Raw genomic sequence first — 19,812 nt, forward strand, 5'->3', positions numbered from 1 at the left:
TATTTTTACAACTGAACTGCTTGCTTATCTTTCAAAGCAAATTGTAGTTAAATGCTAGGTACAATTAGAGAATCTTGTTATTGTTACCCAGACTAAAAATTAATCTTACATGAGTCAATCAGACTTTTTTGGGTTTATTTTGTAGAATTTATAGATTCTGAGAGAAATTAAAAAGTTCTGAGACATAAAAATACTACTAACATAGCAAGACGTTAACTAAACAAAATTATTTTGAGTTGATGTAACGTTCTTTTTTGGAATAATTCTTGAACTCCTGATTTTGTTTTCATCATGTCATAGTGAACTGTTTCCATGTTTTTCAATTGTTTTATCTTGTTTGTGTGAGTTTGGAATTTTAACTTGGTATTTTTAGAAAAAAATCTGCAGCTGATACAACTTACTAGGCAAGAATGAGGTGGGGGAGGGAGGTAGGGAGAAGATGGATTGCATTTAGAGAAGTGACTGTTTCAGAGTTGTCTCTGGAAAAGATCTTCCAGTGGTTGGTTGTTACCATTTTCAATCTTCCTAGTTAGTTTATCAAACTCTATATACTATGTCTGATATATCTGATTCCCATCATAGGAAGCCTGAGTTATGGATGTAAGCACTACCATGTAATGCATATTTATTTTTGTATGTACCATTAAGTTCAGGAAACATTTTTGTGTTTGGATGTTGATCATTAACATTCTTTCCCTACCTGACCTATTTTCAATATGATTTGCCTGTACCTATTGAATGTTTACCACCTTCGTGTGAAGCAGAGAGTGTCTGTGATATTTCGGTTTGGAGGAGCCATACTGTTTAGTCACAGTGCAACATTCAAGCAAATTGCAGCTCTCACTGCTGCCTAAGACACTGTTCAAATGAAAAGATCCAACCTGAGCATAGGAAATGGGTGTGAATGCTTGTTCTTTACATCCTCGCTGTTGTATTTCTGACTGTGGGCAAGGTTTCCAGTAGTGCTTGGTTGACTTAGGATCGCAGTTCTTATTGAGGTTTCTAAAAACTCATTATTCACTAAAGATTTTGAAAGCTGTGGGGAAACTAATATATAAATGTAGCAAATCAGAATGGGAAGCCCTAGCACAGCTTCCTAGTGTTTCATTAAATGCTTCACAAGAGACTTTTAAGACCACAATAATATTTTTATAACCTTGACCTGTTGTAAAATATTTTTTTGTAATAAAGACGTGGCTGGTGTTTGATTGCATCATGCTTGCAGGTATATGCACCAAGTATAAATGTGTCAACATTCTTCTTCTATATTTATGAAAAAAATGCCAATACTTTCTCTTTTCTTTTTAGGAAATGATCATCGACAAGGTTAATGGACAGGTTGTCCCCCGGTACTTGATATATGACATTATTAAGTTTAATGTAAGTACTTTCAATTTTATTGCTTATCATTAGTTATTGATTCTTACTGCAATTTTAATCTTATTTATATAAGTAAGAGCTTCAGAGTAAATATAAACACCAAAAGTGTTTGGGTATTTTGCATCTCGATAACAAGCAATGCATTGGAATTTAGATTGAAAGCAGCCTTACAATACATGTTGATTTATTCCCCCTTGCTCAAGAAAAAAATGGCCATTTGAAACAGTCTGCTAGCCACTGCTGGAAAATTTCCTATTTCTAGAGCATGTTTGAACTATTTAAGCAGTGAAATCAAGAGGGGATGGAGGAGTTAGCCTGGTGTGTTTGTTACCAGAGCTTCACAGTACTTGTTAGGCTGCTCTGTCACCTCCTTCTCAAATTTCTGTTTGAAACCAGGCAACTGGTCCTCTGCTAAGTCCTCAACAGCAGGGTCTCCTGGTGGCACAGGCTGTAGGGAAAATGTATACGAAGGAAATATATTGCAGAAGTTGTGGAAAAGGAGAACAGAGTCTAGAAGTAAAGTCTTTGTGATCACAGGAAAGAGCTGTTAAACAGTACTGAAAATAGGAAACTTGTTTTCTGTAAACCAGCTTTCAAATACAGTGAAGGTTTGATTATCACCAAAGGGCTCTTTCTGGTGTGTTTTACAGATTCTTTTTTGTTGTTATTTTCTTCATAGTAGCTCACATGGTACTGTGTTTTGGATTTGCAAATCAGCACAGAATAGTGCTGATAACACAGGGATGTTCTTTGTTATTGCTGAGCAGTGCTTGCACGGCTTCAAGCCCTTTTCCATTTCTCACCCCACTGCACCAGTGAGTAGGCTTGGGGGGCACAAGGAGCAGGGAAGGGGACACAGCCAGGACAACTGACTCCAACTGACCAAAGGGACATTCCTTGCCATATGATGTTGTGCATTTAAAGCTGGGGGAAGAAGGATGTTTGTAGTGGTGGCATTTGTCTTCCCAAGTCATCATTAGGTGTGATGGAGCCCTGCTGCCGTGGGGATGGCTGAACACCCACCTGCCCATGGGAAGTGGTGAATGACTTCCTTACCTGACTTTTTTTGCATGTGCAGCCTTTGCTACAGCTTTGAAACTCTCTTTATCCCAAACCGTGGGTTTCCTCACTTTTTACCCTTTTGATTCTCTCCCCCCATGTTATTCTAGGGGGAGCGAGTGAGTGTCTGCAGAAGGCTTAGCACCTACTGTGGTTAAACCACAAAAATGTGTTAAATTTAGTCAAAAAAGCCCATGGAGGAAACACTAGTATCTGTTAATACTTCTGGAAAAGCAAAATTATTGTTTCAGTGCTCCTAAGAGGACAAAAACAAGATTAGTAAACCACAGGGCATTTCAGCCTTTCTAAACTACAGTTGACTCTTCCAATCTTGAGTAAGGTACTACTCAGCTCAATCACTCAGTCTGAGTGGGAATTGCAAGTGTAGGCATGTCACCAGTCACCAGAAATTATTTAGGTATTCTTGGAAGCATAGTCATACTGTGACTTAGGACAGCTGCTTTTAAAAGGAGTAGTTTGTGGGGAAGACAGATTAGGACTAGAAGCTTTTTTTTAACACATTTTAATTCCGTATCTGGATGTCCTTTCTCTAACCTTTTCTAAAAAGTAGGTGTTAGTTTCCTGGATCCCTCCTACAATTAAGACTTTTCCCTAAGCAAGAATTCCATATAGTCTTCTGAAAAATACAGTCTTCTATAACCACTCCTGAGTTCTCATTTTTCCTTTATGTTTTCTTACCTGTGGCTTCACCTGTGATTCTGTGTTTATTTACCTTCATGTCTTGCCTTGTCTCTGCTCTCCTTTTGAGTCTAACCTGCCATTTACTGCTGTTACGCTTCCTTTGAAGTAAGCATGTAATAGAAGAAGTGTACAGTCATTCAGTTTGGGATGTGCATGTACTGGCAAAATAACACTTTTCAAAACTCATAATTATTTTGTTGAACTTTTTTTAAAAACTACTTTTAAACTACTAATTTGTAGTGGAGTGTCTAGATTTAACATGATGAATCCCACTTGGCAAACAGGAAAAATGATCAGCAGGTTTCCAGAGGATTGTCAGTGTTTAGGAAAAGTCTGCTTTTAAGCAGTGCTTTAAAGCTTGTTGGGTTTTGTTTGTTTTTTAAGTGCCCTGGGAATGAGAGAGAGGAGCTAGTTACTGTGTAATACTTTTTTAAAGTCAAGGACGAATTAAGATAATGTTATCAGTATGAGTACAAGCAGGGCTTTAACTACAAGAAGTCATTAGCAATGGCCCTACTACAAAGATTAAAAAGCACAGCTGTTTTTAGGTTAATTTTAGAAGCTTAATTATAAAAATGGGCACCCAAGGATGTTTGGCTTGGCAAGAAATGATCAACTGAATTTTATCACCAAGAGAGGTAAATGTAATATAACTTGTAAATGGCAAGAAAGAATAAGTTCCTATTTAAGTTGTGTGAATTAGATTTTTGTTCATTTTTTTAGCAGATCTTCAAATAAAATAATTACACAAAGCACTGGTCCTGTTCAAAACAAGAACATTCCTCCCCGCCTTCCAAACAAACAACCCCCCACTCCAAAAACTCCCCCAAACAGAGGTTGCGCTGGAATTTGGCATTGTTTTGATCTGGGAAGTAGTTGAGTCTTGAAGGTGAATGATGGAGGACTTGCTCATGAGTTACAAGATTTGCAGCATGTCCTGTGTCTCACCCTGCACGTGACTCGGCTTACTCTGCTCTTGGACATGCAACTTTGCAGCTGGGGAAATGCACATTCAAACCCCATTGATAAATGCCTTTGCTCAGGCAAACCATGTTTTAGTCAGGTCTTGTGAACTAAGATATTTTTAGCTGAGCTTATTCTCAAATGCATGACCTATTTTGCTAGCTAAGCATTGCAGAGTTTTCTAGCTTTATCAGAATATTCTTTCTGAAATGTTGCATTCACAATGCAGAGAAAGTGAGTGGACAAGGAACTACCTGTTACAGATTTTAATCCACATTGTTATTGGTGAGGCTTATTGTTACTTACTTTTTGATTTTGCTGTAGTATGTCAGGAATAAACTATAGCAGCATTCTAGAAAGAAACAAAGGAAACAAAGAGAACAGACTGATTGACATCTATAGTGTGTATTTGGCTCTAGATGTCTATACAGGAAAAGTCTTAGGAGGATACAGGAACGTCTTAGGAGAAAGGAAACATAAAAATTGAGTTTCAGTGATTGGGAGAAACCTAAACTTGAATTCTTAAGCAAAAACATGTCAGTTATCTTGGTTGTCTTTTTCCATGATAAGTTTTGTATTGAATTCTGATGTTTATCATGTATAGTTGCTGCAAAAGTCTGTCTTCAAGGATGCTGATGGAATCCTTTGATTATTTCTTTTAGTTACTATTTCTGTGACATCTGGTTTCTAAAAGCTTATAACACATCCCATTTTGTTGCAAGAGATGTTTGTGTCAAGAAAAACAAATGATTCTTCAAGAGATTTAAAAAGATTTTTCTTACTGTAATTTTCATCAGTTTGAAGCATGGCATTGATTGTTATTAATAGCAACTCAAAATATGACATTGCTGTCTCACTGCTTTCGTCTCACCTGCTAAAATCAAATTAGTAGAAAGAAAGCTGTATCCTAGTGTAATAAGCCTGCCTTTTGACCTTTGTGAGGTCCACACACAAGAAATCTGAATTTTTCATATTCCTCTGAACATAAAAGGCTAATAGGACCCACCATTCCTTACAGTCTTTAGTCTTAATGAGTACAGTGCCAAATCCCTGCAGTGTATGTTGCTTTTCAGCTTCTTGATTTGTGTCTGTATGTAGTTGAGTTCATCATTATAGTAACTGCAGCTGTATAGCTACAATTTCAAATTTGGTGGATAATTTGGTGGATAATTCTAATGTAAGAGAGGAAGCTGATAGTAGAATAACTAATAGCCCCAGAAGCAAATGCAGGTAAATCCAAATCCCTTTTCATCTGAAACAGTCCACAAAAGAATATGTTTTCATTCTCCAGTCATCTTGGAGACAGCTCTTCCTGAAAGACCTTGTTTTGAGAAGCTTTTTCTTAGATAATATTCAGTAGCTACTTGTAGATGTATGGCACTAAACATAAGCGACTATTTTTTTTCCTTAGTTAAGTAATAAAAAGTAACGCTGGCATGATGTAGGATCTAATTAATGCATTCTTAGCAAAGATGCTGAAAATGAGTACAACTTTCCTTTTCCTTTCTAACCCTGGCCTTTAAATTTTTAAACTCTAGCCAAGTTTTTGTAAGACCAGATTGCAATGGTAAGAATAGACTGAATGCTTGAAAAAGAATAATTATTTAAATGCTTAGAGAGGAGGTAGGATTTTGATTAAATTTCCTAATACTTTGTGCATTGAATTAAGTCAAGAGCAGGATTTCTTTGCTTGTCATTATGCGTAGTAATGCTGTTGCTATTAGATAAAATTTGTCATGGTAGACAGATATGCTGGTCGTAAATCCTGCCCACAGCCAATGTGCTCATTGAATTAATGCATGAAAAATGTTTGTTTTAAATCCCTGTAAAATATTACCATGTCTGACTTTTCTGTTACAAACTTCATTTTAAAGCAATGTAAGGCTCATAGTCCATGTTGTCTCTCACTTACTAGCCTATTAACCTTATCTTAAAGTTGTACTGTGAAAGTTTTGGGGGCACAATTCAGAGATGCAAGTGTTTAATTGCATCTCTTCTGTTTACAAATGCACCTGGCTGCCAGTCACCCTTCTGCTCATAATTTTAATTCTGAGGTTCTTTTTCAAATGGTATCACCTGAAAATACAGGTTTAAAATGCTTTTGTTACTAACAGCACTCTGGAAAGTAAGGATGCTATGGGCATGTTTGCTCTTGCACCCTTTTGATTATTTCTTCTCTAACAAACAGCCAAATGCTTGTACTGGTGCTCCTGCTGCATGTTATGTTCTCAGCATATGAATATATCACCTCATTCCTTCATGGCTCAGGGCTGTCAGGTAAATGAAATACAGAGCATCCACTTAGCTGTGTCTTGCTTAGCTTTCTGCTGTCACTCTGAGAGAGGTGCATTATGTTTGCTTTTCCTTCCTCCTCCAGTTTTTATGGTGCTGTTTATTAAGAGCAAGGGCAGCCTGGCCAGGTAATGCAATTCAGTATCCTGAAATTCCAAAAGGGCAGCATTACAGTATAGGAAGAGCAACAAATGGTGGCTTATGGGATAGAGAATCAACACAGTAAGGGAGTGATGCTGCAGAAGCTCTTGGGTCTGTGAAGTAGGATTGATGTATCACAGTTAGTTGTCATTTCAAAGTTTTTATTGCCTTATTCCCCTTCCCTGTTGATCACCTTTTATCCATCATTAAAAACCTGACTTGTATGTCTGAGCAGCACAATTTGAAAATCTTCTTACCTCTGTGGTAAACTGACAGCTACCTTGTGCTTTCTTTACTGTTACTCCTTCTGTTTCAGTCAAGTGCATAGCAACTGAAAAGTAGCATTTCTGTTCATTTTTCCATCCTTTTTTAAAAAAGATCTCCTTTGCTATGATGCATGCAAAAAGTAAATTATTGTTGAAGAGTGATAATTAGTACATGCTGACCAGGATGTCTTTGCTGTTTTCATGCTCTTATTTTTTATCTAACAAGCTGCTTGTTGTTGGGGAGCATTCTCTAGTGTTATAAATAGTTTGAAGCATGACTGTTTAACTTGCTGGTTACATTGTGTGAAAAAAAATCCATTGATTTCTTTCTTTCCCTTACATCTCTGACTTTGATCCTCGTTTTCCCAACCCAGGGGGCACTATGGATCACAGTGAAGGTGGTTTGTTTTCCAAATTTTCCAAAATAAAGAGTGCTTAATAGAGTATTATATAAAAGCAAAAGGGAGTTAATTAAATTCTGTCATGCCCTGTTTAATTCTCAAAATATGAATGTTTTTATACCTTAACATGAAGCATGTCTCAGCAGAAACTTTTTTAATGGCAGATTATCACTAGCATAATTGTCAGTGGAAGAGACACAAAGTGTTGCTCCTGGGAGAGAGGTACAGGACAAGTAGTTCTCCAAGAGTAGCTTTAGAAGTTACCATGATACTAAATCCTTTGTATTTTTCAGGTGTTTGTGTCTGTAGGTTTTATCTTACTTCCTTAACCTGATGTCATGCTTTTTCAGCAAACCATGAAACTTGCTATAAAAAAATACAAAGTTACACCTGAAAGTTTAAGTTGGGTTGTAAATGAAAAAAACTGAGATACTTCAAACTGAAAATACAATTTGCAGAATAAAGTCCACAAACAATTTTTTTTGTTCTTAGGGGTTCTCCTTAAAGAGCTTTTCTCAGTGTCTTTGTTAAACAATTTTCTGCCTCTCATGATTTTAGTCTTTAAAAACCCTCACTTTTTATCTGCAGTATCTTTTAATCTTCTGGTTACATTATAGGAACTTATGATTAAATAGAAAAACTCTCTCCTTCAGCTCACAGTTTATGACTGTCATTCCCATAGGAACTGCCAAGTGGACTTAAATACAGCTTCTGTCTCAAGAAAATATTCAGATCTCTCAAAAATATGGCAGTAATCACAGCTGAAGTGGAAGGTGTGAGAAACTTTACAGTGGGGCAGGTTTTCCAGTTGCATTATCATGTCCAGTTTTCTAAGTACTGGCAGTGAAGTCTTAAACAGGGCTTGTTGTCCAGTGTATTTCAAAACAAAAATCTATAGGCAGAAGAGAGTGTTGGGGGGAAGGTCATATGGAAGCAGTGAGTGTGTTCAAATGTCGTAATGTCTTATTTCCCTAACTTAGTTTTAATTACTCCTTTTCTACAATTAATCTAGCAATAATATTTCATTTTTTCAGCTTTCTCCCTTGTCTCTTCACATCTTTTTCCTGTTTCTAGGGGAAAGGAACTAAACAAAAAGAAATAATCAAAGTTAACCAGAAGGATGTAGCAATTATAATAACTATATGTTTTGGGGTTGTTTTTATAAAGGTTGAAAGCAGGACCTCACTATGGAATTTTCTTTTCCATGCCTAACTGGGAGAGAATTGGGATTATTCAATCTGGGAAAGAGAAATCTTAGGGGAGACATTATTGCAGGCTTCCAGTACCTGAAGGGAACTTATAAGAGATTGGGAGAGGGACTTCTCACAAGAGCCTGTAGTGATAGAACAATGGGGAATGGCTTTAAACTGGAAGCAGGCAAGTTTAGATGAGATAGTAGGAAGTAGGAAGAAATTCTTCACTGTGAGCTTGGTGAGGCACTGGAACAGGTTGCCCAGAGAAGCTGTGGATGCCCCATCCCTAGAAATGTTCAAGGCCAGGTTGGATGGGGCTTTGAGCAACCTGGTCTAGTGAAAAGTGTCCCTGCCCATGGCAGGGGGTTGGAACTGGTTGATCTCTAAGGTCCCTTCAAACCCAGACCATTCTGTGATTCTAACATGTTTGAATAGCCTGACTGACTGTTATGGTCTCAGAGAGAATATGAAGGCTGTATTTTTATCCTTTCTAGAATATTTCTCTTATTTAAAATAAATAGGAAGAAAAAAATACCACTTTTGAAATGAGTATTACATTTATCAGTATTTCTTACTCATAAGCTAACCATGTAGACAATGAACTAGATATCTAAAGACAGATTGTGTACTGAAATGATGGATGTTTACAAGTCTTCAGGTGTTACAAGCTGATACTTAATTTTTAGTTCTGTCATGGTTTAGGCAATGTAGGTGGTTCCTTTTCTAAGATAGTAGTTGTGAATAAGTGCTGATTGTTACTACTTTTTCTTCCCCCCTCTTTTCTAGTTTTTATGAGACTTCATACTATCTGTACTAGACAGTCTTATTTTAAATACCATGAAGTGATTTATATTCTAAAAACACCAGTACCACAATCTTTTCAAGTATGAAATGGCTTGAATAATGTTTTCAAGATGACGGAATTTTCCCACGGTTCTTTAATTCACTGGAGTGATAATTCTTTATCATAAAGACAGTTGTGTGAAAACCCAGCAACAGCTATTCCTATGAAGAGTCATTGTGAATGGCTGATAGAAAGGAAGAGTGTGAGGAGAGTAGAAGTAGAGAGAGAAAATATTGACTGGACCACCTAGTATCTGTTGCAATTAAGGTAAGAATGCCTCCATACCACATGCAGCACAAGCTCTAGGAAAAAAAAATTAGAAAAAACTGAAGCAGTAAAATCCTGTGTTTGACTTTGAAGATAGCCTAAATTCAGTGTAAGATAAATTATTAAAACTTGTATTCCCATTTGCAATCTTTTTTGTGTGTAAATACCCCATGGTGTTAATGACACATCTGTTTTATAATTAGGGTTTATTAGAACTATGACTTTTTCTTCTGTAATTGAAGCGGGAAGTTCATCTACTCAGATTACCTGAGGGGAGGCAACCAGTCTAGATGGAACAGGATTCCTTTTCGTTTTGATAATTTACGTCCCAGTAAAATCCCCTTATTGAGTTCTGTTTTTGAGGGCTCAGAAGGATTTCTAAATGAAGTCACTGTACATTCAATCAATGAATTTGACTGAGTTGTCTGTTCTCCGAAAACAGCAGCTGCTAAGCTTTCAGTGCCTAACTGGAGCTTTGTTTTCAAAACAGAGGGCTTAGGTGTTCATCTGTGCTAGATGCCTGTTTCCATAATTCTGCCTCTTTATTGCCCTGTGTTGGTGATGAGAATCATAACTCAGTCACTTCAAGCGATTGTAAATATTCTGCTTTGTATATGTTACTGTTACACTGGTGGTGCATATTTATCATTTAGTTGCAATTACAGAGTTTTATGGTTTTTATTGTGAATTTGTTTAAAATTTTGAGTAATCCCAGAAGAGCAAGGAAGGGAGCAACGTTTGGAGTACAAACTACTTTTCTTGTTTTGATCATGTCTGTTTAGTCACAGTTTCAACAGTCCTGCTGATTTGTTCAAGTTGTTCACTTGTGACATATGTTTACAAATGAACAAACCCTATGGAGCTATATGTGTATGTTCTGTTAGACCTTGGTGTTATCCATTGGCTACTAACTTCTTTCCTTTGTACATTTTAAAATTTATTTTTAGTGATTATTTTTTAAGGAAATACCAGTACTTCCATATATGTCTCAAGCAATCTTTTTAATAGGTCTGATTCTTCAAATCATTTTTGTTCTGTGAAAAACAAATCAGAGCGATATTCCATTGTACAAAACAACAACATATAAATAGTAATTATGTTCCTGCAGCACACTGGTTGTATTGTTACAATTGAAACAATATTTCACACGCTGTACCTCATTGATGGTAAGATAAATTTTAGAAACCTTTTGAAACTGCTGAATTCCTTGCCATTGTCATATATGTTTTGAATATTTGAGTGATGAAAGTTAGAAAACCTCCAAAATTTTAAATTTACTTTTTAGATTATATTGATTTTCATGCCTTTTGCCTTTTAGAAATGTAGAACTTAAGGGTCATAATTCTATAAAATTTTTCATTTCTCTGATACCTTATTTTTAATCCTGCTTTAAAAAGAAAACTTCATAGGAAATGAAAAAAACCTTTTAGGTGATTGAATGTAGTAATAATCTTATTTGGAAACTGAAACAGCACCTTTAGATTGCTTTTATATAAAGCTATGTATAGAAAAAGAGCAGCATCTATAAAACGATGGTCAGAAGAAATATGTGCCAGATCATTAATATTAAATGCAAAATATTAGACTGCGTGGCCTTCAGAAGCTGGAAGAACTAATAATGGGCTTTCATTGGAAATGCAGATGTCAGCTGTGGATGTCTTGAATTGTCAATAATAACGTTAAACACAGGGTAGAATATCAGGCTGAGCTTATTCTTTATTCTTCTCTCAAAATCATTAAAGCTAAGACAGTTGTGACATATGTTCCACTCTGGCTCAGTAAGTGAAGATGTGCATGGAACGTATATCTCTGTGCGTGTGCTGAATTATTCATGTCTCAGGTACTGCTCTGAAGAAGCAAATGGAGCATGCTTTGCTGGTGGGTAGGCTTCAGCCTGCCTCGTGGAGGAAAAGAATAAATATTCTCAGTTTATCCTGGACCATGCTGGTTTATCAGCTGTATGCAGAGGCCCAGGCATTATTTTCCTTTTAACTGTAGCTGCATTGGGGGAAAAACCACATAAATACCAAAATCAAAGATTAAGTACTTTTATGGAATTTAGCACCTATACAGCATGGTGTATTCACTGCATCCATCTGGGTAAAGGACTTTCCATGTAAGGCTTATGGAATTTGCTGACCTGCAGCCACAAGGTAACTTTAGAGACACAGGGGAAGGGAAACTTAAACGTGGAGGGTGATAGTAGGTCCTCAGGGATACCTTTCTCCTTGTGGAGAGACATGCAGGATGTGCAGCAGAAATCACGTTATCCTCTTATCCCTGTCTCAGCAACTCCTGCCATCTTCCTGCATGTAATGACCTGGGATTTGAGTTACTCACCAGATGCAGCATGAAGTTGTGACTTCAACAATGAGGTCACTGGGAACCGGGTGGAGGGCAGGAGCACAGCCTGACACTTGTCCAAATTCAGTCTCTTGGCATGTATTTGGAGCATCGTTAGAGGGACTGTGGTTTTGTTGGGTGGGTGGATTTTCTTTGGTGGTAGCATTTTTTAATTTTCTTTTTTTCTTTCCCTTTTTTTTTTTCCTTTTTTAATCTCCATTCAATAAGTAAATTGCTCTCCCCCAACTGCTCAAGACAATGGATATTAAATGAGCTGCAGACCCTGTTTTTTAGTGTTTTTAAACATGTATTTCTTTTTGTGGTTCTTTTGTGACTTGTTGAGAAGTTAATTTGAAATAGCCTAAGTTTAAATTTAGATGTTTTGACTCCTGGGTGGGTTTCAAAGTGCAGTAGAAATTTCATCTTATGTTTTGAAGTTGTGTGGAGGATGTTTTAACATCAGAACCATATTTTGCAAGCCCACTCCGTGCTGTGACCTTAGTGCAATGCACAGTCTCAACAGGTGAAGAAAACTCAGCTGCTCAAGGAAGAGGTGTTGATTCAACAGATGACTCTTCTCTTAAGGCTTGTCTAAATGATGTATTGCTTTAGGATACATTTTATTTACAGAGAGAGGGAAGTGTAACTTTCTAGCATAGGTAGGAGATACATGCTACTTGTTAATTTTGTTTTACCCTTTGTTAACACACATATTTTAGGTTAAAAATGTCTAGAACAGGAATTATCATGTAATGTACTTCAGTAACTATGCTGTCAAGCAGTAGTGACCCTCATCCTCCCAGACAGGTGAAAACCTACATATTGGAATAAAATCTTAATCATCTGAATGCTTAGATTAATAAAACATCTATATTGCCTAAAAACATGCTATTACTTAATGGCTGGGTTTAGAGTAAACGTGCATCAATGTCTTGGGTTTTGACAACTTTTAAATATGTGCTTTATACACTAAATCTCTTCTGGTTTTGTCAAGGTCTCTGAATTATTTATTGCAGCCTACATTACCCTCCTACTTGTTTGCGAAAAACTAGAATTTTATCACTTGAAGATTTTGGATATGTCTGGGATAAATGCCTTGTGTATTAGAACATTTTTTGTAATTATGGGAAATGTCTAATAACAAAGAAAGAGCCACTCTCCTCCAATATTGCTTTTATTCAGTATGTCCTTGAGTTAAATTCAATGATGTACTAATTTTCTTATTGCTAATGGCCTGTGCTTTTGTGAGAATGAAATACTCTTTGACTTCTTAGTTTACTAGTCTGATGAAGAAGCAGCTTGGCAGCATTGTCTGTTTTCCTGTCTCATATAATCTTATGTCAACCTAGCTTTGACCTTTTTTTGATGGAATCTAGTTGTAATATACCCTTCTGCTTAACAAGCTTTAAAATAGAAATATATGATTGGCAGAACTGCAGGAAATAATTAGTTCCAAGTAGATGAGAAAAGTGAAAGGAATATTTAAAGGAAAAGAAAGTGATTCAGCTGGTTTATGGTGCATATGAAGTTGCCTCAGCTTTTAATTTAACTGTTAAGGGATGGAAATAAATTTAAATCACTGTACAAAACGATTTTTTGAATGAGTCATTATAAAAAAGCTTTCTAAATAACCTTACTGCTTATTGGAAGCTCAAATGTATGAAATATTAATTAGTTAATTTGCTCTTTCAGACCTACTAATAAAATACGGCTGAGTGGAAAAGGTACTATAGGAAAGAGCATGTGCACTAGATCTTGCTGAAATGTACCTAGAGAATTATGGGGTTTTTTGAAGTAATAAAAAAAAATATATACACATTTCCCAGGAAAGAATTCTTAAATTAGTTCTTCAGTCAGTTGTTACAGGGATTGAGATGTGTTGTCTGTGTTTTAATTACATGTACAAACCAGGACAAACTCTGTCACTGTATAGATGAGTACTCAAGTATGCTATACATGGGATGAGAAAGAAAGGAAGGAAAGTAGTAGAAAGGAAAAGATTGATTGATTTTCCAGCATTTTGTCTGTGGCACTTAAAATCTGTAGATCACACATCTGTATCCTGTGAGAAATGAATAAAGAGTGAACCACTCTCCTGCCCCTTGGAATTTTCCATAATCCTAATTTTCCTTTTATTTGAATGGCTTTTTACTAATAACACCTTCATGTTTGAAAGGAAGATTACACTGAAGGCAACAGTAACAGTGAGCTAAGCTTTCTTCTTCACGAGCATGGATCACTGAACAGAGATTAGGAGACATTTCACCCATGGTGTCTGCCACAGGCTTTGCACAAGATGTGCTTCCCTACAGAGTGATGGTGGCTGTGCTGCCTGTTCTTACGTAGACTGGAAGCAGAGTCCTGAAAGAAAGTGGTTATGAATTACATGTGGTATGGGAGCAATGCATAATTCTTAAGGCTGTTGCCATGAACAACTGAGGACTTTTGATAGAGGCCTAGTAGGATCTAATGCTAGCAAAGAAATACAAGACAAACTTAATGCCCCTTTGGGAACATGCAATGCCAAAGATTTTGGTGAAAGCCAATATGATTTTGGAAGGAATTGATCAAATTCATGTTGGTCTAAAATTGGTACTCTGTTTTTTTCCTAATTGAGATACCTCTTAAGATACTACTTACTTTCTTACCTTTGCATGCCTCATCAGAATGTCATTTTGCTCTTTATTTTTTTGGCATTCTTCCCAGTTGACCAGTTCATATCCTCTCTGATGCATGTTGGAGCAGTGCTTTTTTCCTTCTAGCTGCATTTAGTATAGGAAATACCTGGTAGCTGGTTCTCCTGCTCAGCTATACTGCTGCCATTGATGATTTGAGTCCCATGTCTTCCCAGTTTTCTTTGCTCACTGCTTTCAATTTTCAAAGAATTCTGGTTTGCAAGCCAAGGCTCTGTGAGCTTATTCTGTAGGCCATGAAAGGAATGGGTTTTGAAAATTATTTTCTTGTGTGAATGGGGTGGCAAAATGAGGGATGATCTCATGTAAACAACTTTCAGTGCTGTATCGTGCTTCTAACAATGCAAATCTATGAGTTTTGTGTCTCATTGCTGTGAAACTGACACCTCCAATTGAAACGAGCTTTTGAATTTATTAGTTGACAGTTGCTTGTTTTGTTCTAGTGATATACATAGCATGTTTCCCTCACTATCTAATGCTCAAAATATAATAAACTCCATTACAAGCCATTACTAATCTGACAAATGCGCATTTTGAATGCTCATACTGATCTGGTGCAATGCACCAAGTGTATAAAGAGCAATGTAAAGCTGCTGTTTTATTTCAGATCTTGAAAGGTCAGGGTATGCTGCTGAGGCTTAGCGAAGGGTTTTACTGCCTTTTTGTGACTGAGCTGTCAAATATCTTGCAGGCTTTTGTAGCCATTGTTTATTGGCACATTTTCCAGCTGCACCTATTTTTCTCTTTTCTATGACAGAAAAATGAACATTAATTAATGTTTCTTTCAAGGCATCAATATACTGCACTCAGAGCAAGGAGTTCACTTAAATGTGTAAATCTCATTGTTGCTTCATCATGAAAAGTATTCTAAACAAAATGAGCTAAATGACTTCAGAGGAAAGCTATGTGGAGAAGTATGTAGCTGCCATATAAAAGCCATAATTAGGGAATCTTTAAATTATTTTACTTAACTTTAAAGGTATTTAGATAGTTAATTCACATGTGCCTGAATGCATATTACAGGTTTCTAGCTTTCTGTGAACTTTGATTTAATTAAGCTTCTTATAGCTTGAGACAGATACTTGAAAGCCACACATTTGGGAAAAATTTAGTGATTTGATAATACTTTTATGTATCTGTAGGATTCTAAATATTGTGTTAGGAAAACTTAGATGGCTCAAATAATTTGGTGTTTGATTTTAATACTGATTTTTGTAACTTGGCAGGGACAGCCTGTTGGAGACTGTGATTTTAATGTTCGACTTGCGTGCATAGAGAAAGAGATTATATTTCCACGACATGAAAAGATGAAAAGTGGTCTCATTGACAAAGCACAGGAACCGTTCGGTGTTCGAAACAAACCATTTTTTGACATCTACACTTCCAGAAAGGTAAGCTTGATTACAGTAAAACAGTTTTTTATGTTGTGGTACTGGAGGCAGCAAAACAGTGGTAGGTATAGGTTTTCCCTCAGCATTTTTGTTGTGTCTTCCAGTGAGTTCCTCTGCTAACCAAGTGTTCAGCAGTGGTTGTGGGGTGATTACCAGCTTGGGATATTCTGAAAAGTGGGTTTTTTTGGTTTTATTACTTATCTCAGGCTTTTAGAAAACAGCCTTTGAAGATAGCAATAAATCTGAAGTACCAGGTTAAACTTTTAGGACGTTGAAGTCTGCATTTGGGATGATTGTGTTTCAAATGCAGTTCAGGCAAAAATTTTTCACCCTAATGTGTTACCACCACCTTAAAAACATCTTTGAGGAAAGAATGTCTATACACTTTTAATTTATTGGGATATTTGGGTTTGATGTGGCTTCTTTTGGTGTTTTTTTTCTTTAGGATTTTTTTTTTTGGTTGGTTTGAGGTAGGTGTTTTAAATGTCAATCATGACAGACTCTGAAGCCTTCTTCATTTTAGAGTTTAGGTTACCCATCTTTCTTTTTGTACAATATACATTATAGGGGGTTTTTTTGTCATTACTTAAATCACTCTTACTTAGTGAAATATGTTCTTTGTACTCTTACAACAGAAAGCCTTTTAGGAGGCTTGAAATCTGATCATTGTTTTCAGTAAGTAAGAAGTTTTATGTCAATATTTAAGAATTGTTTGTATGCCCTATGATAACTGTAAGGAGTTTTAGGTAACAGTACCAGTATTGATATGGAGTTTTATCTAAGGCAATATTGGTAAACACTTAATAGAAATAATTATTGGTTCAAAATAGATTTCAAATCTGTATCTGCTCAAAAGAATAGTGTTTATAAAAATATATTCTCAAAAGATCAATATATAGACTAACAATTATTGTTGCTCTTACTTACCTTAAAATATCTTTTTCATTTCATTACTTCTGTGAACTTGATGAGTGTGATTCCTGTAACACTTCCTTAGGGTGATGAAAAAGGGGTTGCATTTTCGTATTCATCATAACTTTGTGAATTTTTCATTATGTATGGTCAGAATAGACTGTTGTTTTGAAGTATTACCCTGTTCTGAAAAAAGACTATTTAAAAATAATACTGTTTTGCCCAAAGGATCTTTATCCTATTTTTATTCAGTCATCTCTGCAACTATAGCAACAAACGTAGTGATGAATACTTCATCAGCATAGCTGAATATGCAAACAGACTTCCTCTTGCATCAATGATGAATGTCTTGAGAGGGTTTTCCAGCTCTATGTACAGTACAGCAAGGTCTGCAGGAAGACAAGGAGTTCCTTCTATCCTCTCAATCAGTCCCTCCAGAGACAGGTGCTCATATCCATCAGTATCTCTCCAGACATAGGTGCTGCTGAACGGATGCTAAAGGATGACAAGTGGGACCTTCTTAGGTAGATCTTCTCCTTATGTTTAGATAGGCATTTTTCTTGGTTCTTCTTTTCCAAGAAGAGTTGGATCCTTTAATCTTTAGAAAGGATCTAACAGAATCCTTCCTTTCTTGACTAGAATGAGCAGCTTTGTGGGGCTTAATTGCTGGCTGGGATTAAACCATGACAAGATCTTTAAAGATTTACACCCTTGAGTGGTCTCAGAAAACCTGTGGTTTTTCTAAGCCTGTGTTTCTTCCCTACTTTCTTCCCAGTGTATGTCACTGAGAGAAGATATGGCTTATCAAGTCACTCCCAAGGTTTGTTGTTTTCAAAGATCAGTGGAGGTAGCCATCTTTGGCCACAGATGAGATGGGTCTCTGATTGCACCACCATATTCAAGACTGAAAAAGTGGAAAACCCATACCTGCTCAGAATGAGTTTCATCAAAATTTTTGGAGTATGTTTTGCAGGTTTTCTGTTTGTTTGTTTGTTTTGTTTTTGTTTGTTTTTAAGTGTAACTGGATTTTGCTTGGGATCAAGAAAGTCATCAAGTGTACTTCATCACGTCTTATTTTTGTTTTGAGAAGCTTCAATTTTTGAAACATGTTCTCAGGATGCAGTTTGAACCTTACAGAAGGGAATACTGTAGACCTCTTTCTTCACAGCCTCCCTCCATCATTCCTTTGTATGATATGAGTTAAGACATTCCATTCCATTCTTTTTATCAACAATAATGTATCAGTAAATGTGTGCTAGATTGTGTGGACTGTAGGAAGATTACTCAAAAGGCCAGGAGTCTCAGCACTATATTTAATAGCAGAAAAAGTGGCTAAAACTTTTAATTATACCGGAAAAAATGGGTGTTTTCCATGTAGACTTAGTTATTTTCAGTGAAAAAGTGGAAGTAATTACTTGAAACAGCAGTAAACTTTGTGCTATGTTATATAATGCATCCAGTAATGAAATTGTTCTTAGAGTTATGGATTTGGAACTTCAATACCAGAGTTAGGTACTGACTATTTTTTTTCTAATCTGAAAATCAATTTACTGTGAAATGAAATGCACTTTTAAAGTGAAATTATAAAGTATGGCAGCATTTGTAGTTGTGTCTTGAGATTTGGTTTTGGATGTTGGAAATAAGGGCTGTGTCACCTATAATGTTGCCTTCATTGTTATTTTATGGTGTTTGAATGGACTTTATTTTTTGTAAGACTGAGTTTTAATGGTAAGACGAAGAAAAGAAAGGGACAATCACTGGGGAGCAGGTTGTGTATTCTCAGTCTCTAAAAATGTTGCCTTGTTGAACTCTGATATTGACGGAGAAGACAGTATCACTAAAATTTTTTTCCTCTATAATCAATTACACACAGATTACTCTTCTAGTGTTAGCTGGAAACACATGTATTCTATGATAGATTTTTCCTTTTAATGTAACTTCCAGGTTCTCTTAGACATTTTGAGCAAAGTTGATTTTTTGGTGTTTGTCATTACACTTGCATAATTGGTCACTTCTTGCATAGCTTGCTTTCTTTGCATTTACTGGTTTGCATCAGAACTCCAGAAGATGATATGGTCAAATCTGCCAGTTCTCCCACCCTTTGTGTGAGGATAGTAGCTGTCAGTGGAAGAAGTTGAATTATAGCTTAGTGCTTTAAATGCTTCATACACTTAGCCTTTGAACCTTAGCCTTTTATTTATAGGCTTTTCAACAAGACATTGATTTCATTATCTTGAACAGGAAGTACAGGTGCATAGAAATAATTACATTATTGGAAATGGTCCAACTCTTGACTTTCCTTGCTTAAACCATCTCATAGTTCTCTTGCAAGGCTTTTTTGTGTAAACAGTCTCAGTCTGGATGTCATCCCTAAAGCCCATTGTCTAATGAAAATTCTGTCTAGTAAGAGCAGGAAAAAGTTCCTTTCTGTGCAGTCTGTGGTCCCGTGGAGAATTGTGCCCATCACTCTCAATGGAACAGTAGGGCTAAAGGTTAAACAATGATACAGGTCAAATGAACAACCTTTTTCAAATGTTAGCATGCTGTATGTCAATGACTTGTCAGTTCTTAGACTATTATCTGGTTTTAAAATGACAGCTTGTCCTAGAGGGATTAGAAAGAAGGTAATCTCTGCTAGAAGATTAAATGGTCTAGGATCTTCTTAAAAGTTTTCAGTCAAATCTGTGAACTGACAGGTGACTTACTTTGTTCTCCTGGTTCATTTGACGCTTGGATTTTTATTTTTACTTTTTAAAACTGCTTTTGTTGTTCTTAGGAGAGGTGGAATGTTTAGCATTTATGCCAATAAAGGTATAGCTCCTGTTGAGATGGTTTGCTTTGGAAAATTAAGTGGCTGTGGATCTCTGATGATGCAGGAGACTGTGTAAGTGCACACCTTGCTTGACATGTTGATGTGGGTATTTTGCAGGCAGCTGAGGCAGCTGTAAGCTAGTGTTTGCATGCC

At 36.4% G+C, this 19,812-nt stretch overlaps 1 protein-coding gene across 1 annotated transcript in view; it reads left to right on the top strand.

Annotated features, from left to right (window-relative positions):
* Window positions 1–19,812, top strand: part of RNGTT (RNA guanylyltransferase and 5'-phosphatase) — a 172,100-nt gene that overhangs the window by 48,461 nt on the left and 103,827 nt on the right. The window contains exons 10-11 of the mRNA XM_082300231.1: window positions 1,309–1,380; window positions 15,771–15,935. Coding sequence (XP_082156357.1) covers window positions 1,309–1,380; window positions 15,771–15,935 — 237 coding nt within the window. The remainder of the gene's footprint in view (window positions 1–1,308; window positions 1,381–15,770; window positions 15,936–19,812) is intronic.

The sequence above is a fragment of the Coloeus monedula genome (genome assembly GCF_965178545.1).
Source record: "Coloeus monedula genome assembly, chromosome: 2".
Classification (NCBI taxonomy): Eukaryota; Metazoa; Chordata; class Aves; order Passeriformes; family Corvidae; genus Coloeus; species Coloeus monedula.